Source organism: Pseudonaja textilis, chromosome 2, assembly GCF_049901715.1.
Source record: "Pseudonaja textilis isolate UNSWEBS1 chromosome 2, rPseTex1.2, whole genome shotgun sequence".
NCBI lineage: Eukaryota > Metazoa > Chordata > Lepidosauria > Squamata > Elapidae > Pseudonaja > Pseudonaja textilis.
The window spans coordinates 170,569,817-170,582,804 of record NC_141991.1 but is presented as its reverse complement, the minus strand read 5'-3'; the positions used below and the strand labels follow the sequence as shown (position 1 = coordinate 170,582,804).

General features: G+C 34.5%; 1 protein-coding gene across 5 annotated transcripts in view; it reads left to right on the top strand.

Moving 5' to 3' along the window:
* Positions 1 to 11,289, top strand: part of LPL (lipoprotein lipase) — a 28,141-nt gene extending 16,852 nt beyond the window's left edge. For all 5 annotated transcript variants that reach the window (XM_087926447.1, XM_026718563.2, XM_087926450.1 and 2 more), the window contains 7 exons: positions 749 to 860; positions 2,641 to 2,874; positions 4,183 to 4,425; positions 5,528 to 5,648; positions 7,417 to 7,596; positions 8,729 to 8,833; positions 10,794 to 11,289. In XM_087926447.1, the coding sequence (XP_087782573.1) occupies positions 749 to 860; positions 2,641 to 2,874; positions 4,183 to 4,425; positions 5,528 to 5,648; positions 7,417 to 7,596; positions 8,729 to 8,833; position 10,794 (996 nt within the window). In that variant the 3' untranslated portion in view covers positions 10,795 to 11,289. The remainder of the gene's footprint in view (positions 1 to 748; positions 861 to 2,640; positions 2,875 to 4,182; positions 4,426 to 5,527; positions 5,649 to 7,416; positions 7,597 to 8,728; positions 8,834 to 10,793) is intronic.
* The last annotated feature ends 1,699 nt before the right edge of the window (positions 11,290 to 12,988 follow it).

Genomic DNA, 12,988 nt, shown 5'->3' with positions numbered 1-12,988 from the left:
AGGGAGAGTAAGCATGAGGATAAGCTAGTTCTGGTATTTTACATTTTGCAGATAACAGGCTGTAAGCTGAGTTTGCTTCCCCTCAAGACAGACCCCATATGAGAATAAATATACACATATGCTAGCTTGCAGTATCTCTAAGAAATTTTTTCTCATTGTATCTCCATATTCAAATCCATTCTAAAATAATAATAATAATAATAATAATAATAATAATAATAATAATAATAATAATAATAATAATTTCATCAGAAATGCTTATCTTCCTTTAATACCTTTGTCAATAAATGCTCTTCTTATAATAAAGCCCTTGCACAGGATGTTGAACACTGCTGGATTATATTTTCTTTTCTGGCTGGTGTTCTATTTATTTTTGTTGTGATATTGCTTTTAAATGTTCTATGTATACCTAAACTTTTTAAAAAATAAAATAAAATGTGCTGCTTTGGGCATTGTGTTGATGGAGAAATCTGAGTTATCAATAATTTAGAAAAAGTATCTCTGGCTTTAGAAGTCTTTCTGAATGCTTTCAGCACACAATCCTTTTTTAAAAAATCCACTTTTCTTTTGCTGCTCTCAAGTTTTGTAGATTTTTATGTATTTGCATCTTATATAAAACAATGCAGATTTCCTTCTGTTACTATAATATTTTTGTCCTTGAAGTGAAGCTGATACTTTATTTTTTGACTAAGAAGCAAGTTAAAGTTTGCATTTGAAGCTTAATCTTTTAAAAAATGATTATTCTCAGGAGCAGTTTGGTTATTCTCTTGACAAAGTCCATTTGCTGGGGTACAGCCTTGGTGCCCATGTTGCTGGCATTGCTGGAAGTCTGACTAATAAAAAGATTAATAGAATTACAGGTAAGCAAATCATTATTGCTATCAGAATAATAATTAGAAGAGGAAGTAGAATGAGTCTTTCAAAGCACTAAATACTTTAACGTAGAATTCTGGCATATGTTGATAGCAGCTATTGTAAAATGAGGAGCTAATGAAAACTGTGTTTTCCAGCATACATACCATTGCTTTCCCCTCGAGATTGTAAAGAGCCATTGTGTGTTAAAAACCATCCTCCTCCTCTTTCTCAAAAATAAAAAAACAAAACAAAAAAGTAAGTGCCTTAGTGGCAGTCTTTGCCCTGGGAAGTCATTGGCTTCAGTGGGATTTATGAACTGAGGATTTCCACCATTATAAAAGCAACACATGACCTGTAAAATAAGCTATTTGGATGGCAATCTTAAGCTTTCTATTTAAATGGGTACTTATTTGAGGCCTTAATTATAACTTTGGAATTAATTGCCTCTGTAGACAATTGTGCGATTCATTTATAAATGCTGGAAATTGAATTTTTTTTAGAAGAGGTACTTGACATTTCAGAAATATTTAGAGCATTTATGTAACATTTGCACAAACCTTTAATGGTTTTGTTCTGTATCAGTGAGAAGTTTTTCATACTTTTTTCTTTTAACTTCTTTGCATTTGAATTTTTTGAAATAACATTGAAACGTTAAAGCATTTATCTTACTTTGTGTATGGTACAGCTAAATAAATAAATAACCACTACAGGTGGCCATTGACTTATAACCACAATTAAGCCCAAAATTTTCATTGCTAAGCAAGACAGTTAAGTGAATTTTGTCCCATTTTACAACTTTTCTTGTCACAGTTGTTAAGTGAATCATTGCGGTTGTTAGTTTAGTAACATAGTTGTTAAGGTAATCTAAAATAAGGTAAGGTAATTTCCCCATTGACTTTGTTTGTCACAAAAGATGATCATGTGACCCCAGGACACTGCAACCACTATACATACCCACCAGGTGCCAAAAGTCAGAATTTTGATCACGTGACTGGCAGTTACAGGCATGAAAAATGGTCATAAGTCACTTTTTCCCCAGTGCTGTTGGTGGTCACTAAATAAATGGTTGTAAGCCAAGGATTAGCTTGATTTTTATGAATGTTTTTTTTAATAGAGTATCTTAAGTTTCACTTTGACTGATTATTCTAGGGTTGCATGCTATTTTTGGGCACAGTCCAATTATAGCTGAATTCTTGTTGTTTATTCTAGAACTACAGCCTGCTTCCTTCCTTACTTTTTTTTTCAGGACAGCAGTTTGGTGTAATGGTTAAAGCACCAGACTAGAAACTAGGTGATCGGGAGTTCTAGTCCAGGGGTCCCCAACCTTGCCAACTTTAAGACGTGTGGACTTCAACTCCCAGAGTTCCTCAGCCAGAATTCTGGGAGTTGAAGTCCACACGTCTTAAAGTTGGCAAGGTTGGAGACCCCTGTTCTAGTCCTGCCTTAAACATGAAAGCCAGCTGGGTGAATTTAGACCAGTCACATGTTTTTGGCCCAACTTACCTCTCATGGTTGTTATGGGGAAAATAGGAGGAGAAAGGACCACTAGGCATATTTATTGACTCAAGTTATTCATAAAAAGAATAAAGGCAAAATATAAGTAAATTTCTCATTTGCCAGATAGTGTTGTAAAACCCAAAACAATATTGATAGGAAATTTTGCAGCGATAATGAACAAAAATGTGGACCAAGTCTGCAAATTTTATCATGAGGCAACCAGTGGCATCCAAAGGCCAAAAGACCAATAATGTGACTCCTATTTTAAACTCTTGTCTTCACATTAAGGTTTAGATCCTGCTGGGCCTCTCTTCGAATATGCCGAGGCATCTAGGCGCCTTTCTCCAGACGATGCTGTCTTTGTGGATGTCTTGCATACTTACATCAGAGGCTCCCCAGATCGCAGCATTGGCATACAGCAGCCGGTGGGCCACATTGATATCTATCCCAATGGAGGTAGCTTCCAGCCAGGTTGCAATTTAGCTCAAGCCCTGCGTATGATTGCCGAGAAAGGCTTTCAAGGTAAGTTTTCAAATCTGATTTCCCCCAATGCCAAAGACATTGACATGAAGATTTCATGGCTGCTGCTACTCATGATTAATGTTAGTTCTGTTCGGAATAGTTCCTCTTTCTTAGATTCATTATAGAAACATCTACTAAGGAGGGTGTTTGTCTCTATTTTTGTTCCTCATATGGCTCAGAGTTTTGCTCACACTGGCTCCAAATTAAGCAGGGGCTTGGAATTACAGTCATAAATCATGCTGATTATTAGTGAATCATCATATGACCAATTTTATGACATTTTTTTGCCATGGTTGTTAAAGGAATCCATCATTAAAGTAACCCCTTGTCCACAATAGATGATTATTATTTTTTTGCCAGAAACAGGAACTAAACACCAGTTTCCAGCAGAAAATGTCATAAATTGCATTTATGTGACTATGAGATGCTGCAAACAGCCATAAATGTTGGCTGGTTGCTGAGCACTCAAAAGCGGGGAGGTTGAAGGGACATTTTTTTGGGGGTGGGGTGTCTGTTATAACGGTTATAACAGTCGCTAAGGGACTAATCATAATTTGAGGACTACCTGTGTTGATCTGTGTCTTGACTAACTTCCCTTCTCAAGTTACAGAAGATAAAAAGTAAAAGAGTGCTCCAGAGATACTCAAGATGCGTTATGTGTTAGTGTTCTGCTCAGTTTTCATTGCATGCATGTGATACTTTGATTGAGTGATAGCCAGTCCAACTACGTTTAGCATGTAAAAGGCAAAATTATATTATTGGTTATGCTTGTCTATGTGTAGTCAGTTATAGATGCCCATTGTTATGCTCAAATATTCAGTCTAGACCAGGAATGGGTAACTATGGCTCTTTTACGATCTGTGAACGTCAACTCACAGAATGGCTTAGGGATTCTGGGAGTTGAAGTCCATAGATTGTAAAAAGGTCACAGTTCCCACCCCTGGTCTAGACTGTCCTTAATATCTTCCTTATCTAGCAAACACAATGAGATCATTATAGATCATTATGGTTATTATCACCAGTATTGTATAATTCCTAAGTGGAGGACACTATTGATAAGATTTAATGCAGGAAAGGGGGAATAGGGTGAAATAGTACTGAAGAAGCAGTGACGAAAAGCAATGGCATTCAGTGTGCCTAAAAATGAACATTATCTTCACAGCTGAAACATTTTTCAGAGGGTGAGAGAATTCTCACCAAATTTGTTACACTGGAGAATGTCTGGTGCAGATTTGCTTATTGTAATTGTTGAACAATAGTAATGCATCTCTATTACAGTACAGCTTGTGTCATTTTTCTCCCCCTAAGAATCTGATCAGCTGGTGAAATGCTCTCATGAACGCTCCATCCTCCTCTTCATTGATTCCCTCTTGTATGAAGAAAAGCCAATCATAGCGTACCGATGCAATTCAAAGGAAACATTTGAAAGAGGGCTTTGCTTGAGCTGCCGAAAGAATCGTTGCAACAATTTAGGGTATGAAGTCAAAAGAGTGGGAAGCAAGAAGAACAGCAAAATGTATCTAAAGACCCGTGCACACGCACCTTATAAAGGTATTAGTGATCTGTTGCAAACCTCTTATTTTTAGTCATGAGTGCTGGAATATAACATGTGAAAACAAACTAATTTCAGAACAAATTCAAGTGTTGCACAGACCTTATTGAAATAACATTCTGCTTGATTAAATTCTGAGTTCATTATAAATTTAAGAACGATAGGATTATTAGATTCAAATTAAGCACTTGTTTTAATTAATCCTACTATTGAAATTGAAAATTAAGCAGTTGATATCAAGTGTGATAATGTTTTCTCAGGTGCATGGTAAGTACCAATATCAATCCAGTGACCTGATTTTTTGTAAGCGAATACAGATATTCTGAGGCAGGATCTCCCAAAGTAGTCAATATCAACTCCTAAAGCTTGATGTGACCATCCATTGTTGATATTAGGTGGTTGTTGTTATGTGTGAGTAATCTACAGTTAGATTCACTATCTAAGACTGAGAAACTTAATTGAAGTCCTAATCAAGGACCCAAGAATGTATGTATTATGGTTGTTGAGCAATCAGCCAGCTGTTTAGACTAAATTTTTATCTACCCAAGTCCTTCCCAAGGACTGAGATAGGAAGATGTTATTTGATGCTGTTATTTGCAGTGCTATTAATTAAAGTAGCAACGTTTAAATTATTTTCATATAATAAATGTTTTTTTGGAGGGGGTCAAACATATACTTCAAAATCTCACAATAAAAGATCTCTTCGTATTTATAACTGAATGCTTTTTACATTATAGCAGAATTAGATAATTTATACTTAGAATTAATCAGTTGTAATAGGAGGAAATTCCTTTATCTCATACAACCATACGTAGTATTGCAGTACAAAATTTCCAAATAATAATCTGATCTTATCTGATCTTCTGACTTTGGGAAATTAGAAGGGAGAATATCAGCATTTTATACCACCCCCTCCTGTTTGCAGATTATCTGAGATTTTGTGGGGGAGGGCAATTTTTTTAAAAAAGCTTATGAAACGTTGTCTATAAAATTAATTTGCATATTTAAGCACAAAAGTAGTACTTTCCAAACCAAAAATAGCACCTTCCAAACCAAAAATAGCAGAATTTATTAATAATATTTTGTATATTTTGCTCTCAGTCTTTCATTACCAGGTCAAGATACATTTTTTTGGAAAATGGAACATTACCAAGAGAAACGAACCATTTCTTATTTCTTTTTATGGCACCAAGAAGGAAAGTGAGAACATACCGTTTGTAATGTGAGTATCAGCTGAAACAGCTGCCTACACATTTATCAATATACTGTTGCATTTTAAAACGTCTTCCTATTGGCTGCAGACATTGCTTGCAGAGTCGTTTGAGAATGGTTCCTGCATGTGCATATTGTGGGTTTTCACTGAAGGATGTGGTACATTTTGTTCCGTTTAATTGTTCCCAGTGTCTTCGAGAAAGAATTCTCAAATAATTTTTGGCATATTATACAAAAGTACTGTATGAGACAAATGAGTGAATGTCACTGTTATCCTATTCGCCACCTTTCAAGGAAGTGTACAAAAGAGATAATATTTAGGCTTTTGACACACCCTGTAAGCATAAAGAAGGAAAAGTTGATTGTGTCCAGTTGCTCTGTTTGGGAAATGTACATTTGTATATAGAAAGCTGTACAAATGGTGGTTTCCCATTATGCATTTCCCATTATGCAGATATGCACCTCACGACCCTGGGATTAGACCTTTTGCATACAAAGGCAAGAAGCTAAGCAGCAGAAGTAGCTAATGGTACCTTTGGGAAAAAATATTAAGCGTGCTAATTAGTTTAATGATCACATATTACAAACCAATCAGTCATTAAAAGACAATCTGGTGAAACGCTCCCTGGTTGAAAATGTGCTATTTTTCTAAGAAAGTCTATTGGTGCATTCTAGCTTCCCAATAAATTTTTGAAAGTAAAAGTATATAAGAGCAGTCTGTGAGTATACTGGCACTTATCACTCATGTTTGATATGGTATGGGATCTAGCAGGAGTAATAAAGAATGGGATTACCAGTTGCATGTTTTAATTTGAATTGTCTCAGTTTGCATCCATAGTTCTCCTTCCAGCTACTATCTTGGCATCTAATGGGCATGTGCTTGTTTGTGAATGAAAGGGGTCTGGAAAGAAGAGGGCTGAAACTGGCAAAAATAAATGTAAGCTGCCCAAAATCATATGTTTTGTGAAATGGGCAGCTATATAAATTGGACAAATAAGTAAAACCGATGCTCCTTGAGATACTTCTTTGAACTTATCATTGCTTCTGCGAAGATTATACCAACTTCCCCAACTTAGTCACCTCCAAATATATTGAGAGTTCAGCTCTTCCATTTCCAGCAGTCTCTAGAGTTGGAGTGGTGTCATATCAGGAGAACACTAAGTAAGGAAAGGAAAATTTATAATAGGAGGTCAACTTCTCTTGGGTCACAGGTTGTTCCAGCTTTTAACTGGCATGCCAAGGGCTACTACTCTGAAAAGGAGTGAATCTGTATTGAAAAGATTCAAAAGTCAGGTCAAAACAACATTTAAATTAATTAAATAACTCATGCAAGGAACTTCTTGAGGTGGAAGGAGAACATGAAGTAATGAGGAAAAAAGAAGTCTTGGAGGGCTTTTCACCTGGTCGAGGAAGAAAGTTGGAAGGATGTAGTAGCTTCTAACCAGGGTTAGAGAAACCAGGAGAGACAACAGTGGTGGAATGGAGGATAAGATGTGGGAGGCTGGGGTGATATATCTGAAATTTAGAAGGTAAGAATCAAGAGACAAAAGGTGTTGGAAATGGCATCTGGGTCATTAACAGGCCATCAGGATTCCCTGGATTTACAAGGAGGGTATATCATTTTTATGATACAATTTTGCTGCTTCTAATTAAAAGGTTTTGTTATATTCTATGAATAAAAACCTTTTCTTCACTTTCTCTGATAAAGGAATAGGCTCCTGAGGTGAGTTGAAGACAAGCACTGACTGAACTTGTATGTGGTTTCTTTTTTAAAACAGGCCTGAGATCTCCACTAACAAAACAAGTTCCTTCCTGGTATATACCGAAGTTGATATTGGAGAACTGCTTATAGTAAAACTTCAGTGGGAAAAAGAGTCTTTTTTCAGTTTGAGATGGTGGGATACCCCTGAATTTAGCATACGAGTACTCAGAATCAAGGCCGGAGAAACCCAGAAAAAGTAAGTTTACTTTCTTTCTTTTTTGTGGTCAATCATTTTGTCACCATCCAAAATTACTGATTATCTTTTCTCTTGGATTCAGTTGTATCCAGAGTTTTCTGAAAGATAATCCCATATGAATATAATGATAAAGAACATTTCTTGGTATATTTTTATAGGAAGAGTTTCTTGTGATTTGGAACTGGAGAATTACAAGGAGTGTTTTTCCTTAGCCAAGGCACTTACTTCATGCAGGAGAATATGTTTTCCATTGTCTTCTCTTTCCATTAACAGCTTACATATGCAAATAGGAGGAGATACAACAAAGAAGAGGACATGGCAAATCCCCTATTCCACAAGCAGAATGCTTTAGTTTCAACTCACATAGCATCTTCGAATCACTATAAATAACACTGACTTTTAATTTATTGCTGCTACTATAATAATTCACTCTCTCTTTCAATTCTGTGACGCAGTATGACAATTTTCCAATCCTCAGCTGTGTCTTAGAAGTAATGCTATGTTTTCTAGAGTACTAGGTGCATAGTAAACAAACAAAAGTGATGTTGGAAGTATCTTTTTGCACATGGTACAGATATATTATTCCATGGTACAGAGATATTATGGTAACGCAAACAACCTTGTAATTGCTTTGGTCTACATGGGAGGATAGGAAATTTTCTTGAATAGTAAAATTGATCCAGAATTACTAAAACTGATGGAGAAGCTGTAGAGCAAATGCCTTGAAATATGCACATGCCTAGTTTTTTCAGATATGTGGTACATTATGCATTTTGTGGATTTTTTTTTGTATTTAATATATGGGATTAGATTGAGTTATTGATTCTGCATGTATTTATACATCTTCTTTTGCTTGTAGGCTATGAATGATTTGCTGATAATGATTTCCTATTTGTAATGTCTCACCTTCACAGTTCTAGGCATATATACTAAATACTCCTCTAACTGCAAATGAATATTATAAAAACATATATAGTAGATATTGTTCTTTTATAGTTTTGGACTAACCTATCAGTTAAACAATGCCTTGTCAGAAATTCTATTTTAGATTTAAGATATAGTTGAGATAATGAAATACGGCTTTTTAGAAGATACGTTTATAGCTACTTCAGCGGTTCTGTTTATTGTGCAGGGTGATGTTCTGCTCACAGAATGGATCCTCTTTTCTCCAAAAAGGGGGCGAAGCTGCAGAATTTATGAGATGTAATAAGAAAAGACATAATGACACAGATTCATGGTAAGCTTTTTTCATTTGCTATGCAGTGGAACCCTGAAAATCATTCCATGTTGAAGTTCTCAAATAGTAAGAGGCAGGCTCTTTGGACAGAATTGTGTGACACGCTTGTTGTTTCTGATCTCTTTCTCTGCTGCAGGTTAAATTGCAGTGATAAAGGGAATTCTATATATAAACCGTTTAAACATTAGACACTTATAGTGGAAATTAATAATTTCCTCTAACCTGTTAGTTTTCTCTCAACTTTACGGAGGATATTTTCTCAACTTTAGGGAGAGATTCTATTCAAACTACAGTCTTGCACCTGCATTTGGGAAGGAAAAGCTGACCTGATTAATGGTTCTGCTATAGATGTATAACTTAGTTCTTTTTAATTATTTTTTAATTATTTTATTTTGAATAAAAATAATGCAAACATACTTATAAATCTAAATACAAAAAAGAGGGGAAAATACAGATATTACAGTGTACACCCCCGGATACAATTTTTCTTTTATTTCTTATATTGTATATCTTTTAGTTGTTATAGAAGATGTATAACTTAGTTTTAAAACTAGGTAGTTATAAGTGTCTTGAAGAGAATCCATTGTCAATCATAAAATGCAGTAGATATAAGGCATCCTTGTCTCTGGCAGACATTATTTCACAGGTTATATTGCTCTTAACAAAGTCTGAATAATTTCAAAACAGAGACAGCTAAATAGGCTTGTTGAAGCTAAATCTGAACTTCAGCAGAATGTCACAAAAGCTTCTGTCCTCAGGAAAGTATTGCTTGTTCTAGATTTTAGGAAGGTAACAAAGGACTTGGATTCCTGGTTTCCTGCAAATTCCAGGAGAGATGGGAAGATAGATTTCACTAGATCTCTGTGTCTTGCATTTAACCCACTGTTCCTGCCATAAAGAGTCTTCAAAAATACGAAGTTGATGCAGACGAAGGCCTTCTGCTTCTGAGAGCAGAATTCTGCACATGAGAGAACTAGCCAAAGTTTTTCTCATAATGCTAACACAGATATATTTGTGGTTGAGAATGGGTAGAAAGAGTAGGGCTTTAAGTACATCATTTACCCTGTGATTTTTTAAAAAAAATATATTCTGTGCTTTGTGTCCCCACACTGTTCTGATAGCTTTGAGATTTGAAGGAATTGAGATAGAGTTTGCAATTTATTATTATCAATCAATCAATCAATCACATTATTAATATTTGTCCCCACAAGTGCTTTATTTCTAAGAGTGACAAGTCTTTTGCTAGAATAGCTGTCAGATTTGGGTAGCAAAAATCTAAAAGACCTCTAGATCACAGCAAAGAGTTGGACATTTTCTGCATCTTTTTGCTGCCATCTAGTGGCTCAACTGGATATTTGCATGTCACATCTGATAACCATATTTATTTAAGAATGCATATTTAGGAGTATAAAATTCTGTTCTGCTAGTCTACTGTTTTTCTATATATTGTGCCTATATAGCCATTAGATTTGTGGAAAGGGGTTATAAAATCTTGGTAGAAAGTCTCTGTATATTAGTATTCATTACAGTTCACATCTCAGAGCAGTTAGGAATTGATTTCACTGTTCCTATTTGCTTTGCTTTGCTTTACTTGTTCAACTCCTGCAGGGTTTGCAAATGTAAAATGCGTAGAAAACTTTAATCTTACATCTTGCTCAAGGAAAGGCAGTTGTGTTCTTTGGAATGGAGTATATGGATGATCCATTAAATTGCATCCTAAGCACTTCAGAAACAGAAGCTCAGAGTTTTTTCCAGAAAAAAAACTGGGAAATGTAGTTTAGTAAGGAAGTTGAATAACAATAGAATTACATTTCCCAACATCTGAGCAAATAACTTAAATTATAGACGTTACCTGTTGCTACCCAATCAGATTGCTGAAATATATATCTGAAGTCACCAACACAATTAATTTAGAAAATAGTGTTAACTATTGAGATTTTTTTTAAATGTTTCTTTTTAGAGACCAGGCCAGGATAATGAATGAACACATTCTACTTTGGGAAGAATTTCTCCAGAATACTGACCAAACAGGAATGATTGTACTGACATAATTATCTATCTTCTGTAATACTGTCAGCTGACACTGCCCTAGGAATTATTTGCCCAGACTGAAATCTCGATTTGGTTTTGCCCGAATATGACTAGCATATATTCAAATTCACATCCAACTGGAAACACGGAACTGCAGATGGGCAGTATCTTCATCCGGATCAACATCCGAATGCACAGTTGATTCCTGATTCAGTGAGCAGCATGTATGTAAAACCTACTTCTACTGGTAGATCTCCTTATTTGGATCAGCCCAACATATACCAAAAACTACATAAACCACCTTTATTTTTATAATTAAGAAATCTCTCACGGATGGTGATTTTTGTATTTGAAACAAACTCCAATAATTCTTATACCAACTCTCTTGTTTTATAATGCACTTGTATTAAAAAAAAATCTATTTATTGAAGAATTGCTTATTTTTACATGTATTTGGGTTAAGGTATTTGCTTTTTTTAAGTTTTAGAAGTGGGTATTTTGCTGTGCAATGACCATTTAGCTGATATTTGGAGCTTTGGCTGGCTATAAATTTCTTTTATAATTAAGAGCAATATTTAGACTTTATTCAATAAATGCTTACAAGCCACAATATATATGAATAAAGATGTTTTGTAGGTCTGAAAGATTCCAGAGAAAGCTGTTTCACAGTAGGTAAATAATTAAATTTAGGAAACACTTAGCAATCCTTAATCTCTTTATATGACAGTAAATTCACCACAGGAGAAAATACCTAATGTAGTGTCTCATGCTTTTCCTTTAAAAAGGAATCCAATGCATTTATAGTAAACATACTTGTCTTTATCAAATGACTCCCTAAAAAATGAGCAGCAGTATGATAACAATTGTGGGAATATTGCTTCTTATAACAATGTTGTTTCCAGACACAAAATTTCTGTATTGATTATGGACAGTGATGACAACTAAATCTATAACTTTCACAAATCCATATCCCAAACAAATAATGATCCTCTTTTTGGACACTGTTGTTTCTAACTTGGAAAATAATATTTTTTCTTGAGGTAATATAAGCATATGACTATGGAATGTTAGACTTTCACTTTTGGAGAATACATAAATATATGTTTTGTTGAATCAGGAAGTATGGACACACAAAAAGGTATTTGATGCAGATATTTATCGGCATGTTCAAAATAATTCATCAATTTTAATTTTTGTAATCAAAATCTCAGACTTTCAAAGTTACAACCAATTATATTCACAGTGGTTTAGTAAGTTGTACACTAAAAGAAAGAAAATAATATTTTTTCTTGAGGTAATATAAGCATATGACTATGGAATGTTAGACTTTCACTTTTGGAGAATACATAAAATATATGTTTTGTTGAATCAGGAAGTATGGACACACAAAAGGTATTTGATGCAGATATTTATCGGCATGTTCAAAATAATTCATCAATTTTAATTTTTGTAATCAAAATCTCAGACTTTCAAAGTTACAACCAATTATATTCACAGTGGTTTAGTAAGTTGTACACTAAAAGAAAGATAATTTTTACTTCTGTGAAGATACATAAAAACATAGATGTGCCTGAGCTTAGGTACTGCCACTTTAGTATCTGATTGTCTAATACATTAGCTCTTACTACAGGAAAAAAGTTGTCAAATGTGTGGCAAAAATTAAAAGCAATGCTTTTAAGACTTTTTTTTTTTTTAAAAAAAATTGAGACGGTTTCCCTGCACATCAGTCTTTCATTCAGGCAGGAAAAACAAGTGAACACTGAAGGATACCTTTAAAGATGTACATTTCTTCTGGATGAAGCCAATATCTCAGGAAGGAGGTTTAAAAGACTATTTCTTAATAAGTTGAAGATTTTTAATGCAAAGTCAAAAACTATGCCAACAGCACTTGATCACCCAAAGGAGTTTTATATATGAGAAGATATATCTTGACTTTAATTGTTTCTATTTATTTGTAAAATATATTCGTGTACATATGTAAAAGTTATTGTATATATTGCTGAAGTAATTAAAGCTATATTCATTTATAGACTGGTGACAAAGGTTTCTCAAAACGAATATGTTACATGAAAAAATATGCTGCAATGATCATTTGTTGTTTCGAGACATCTCTACTTTGTATAT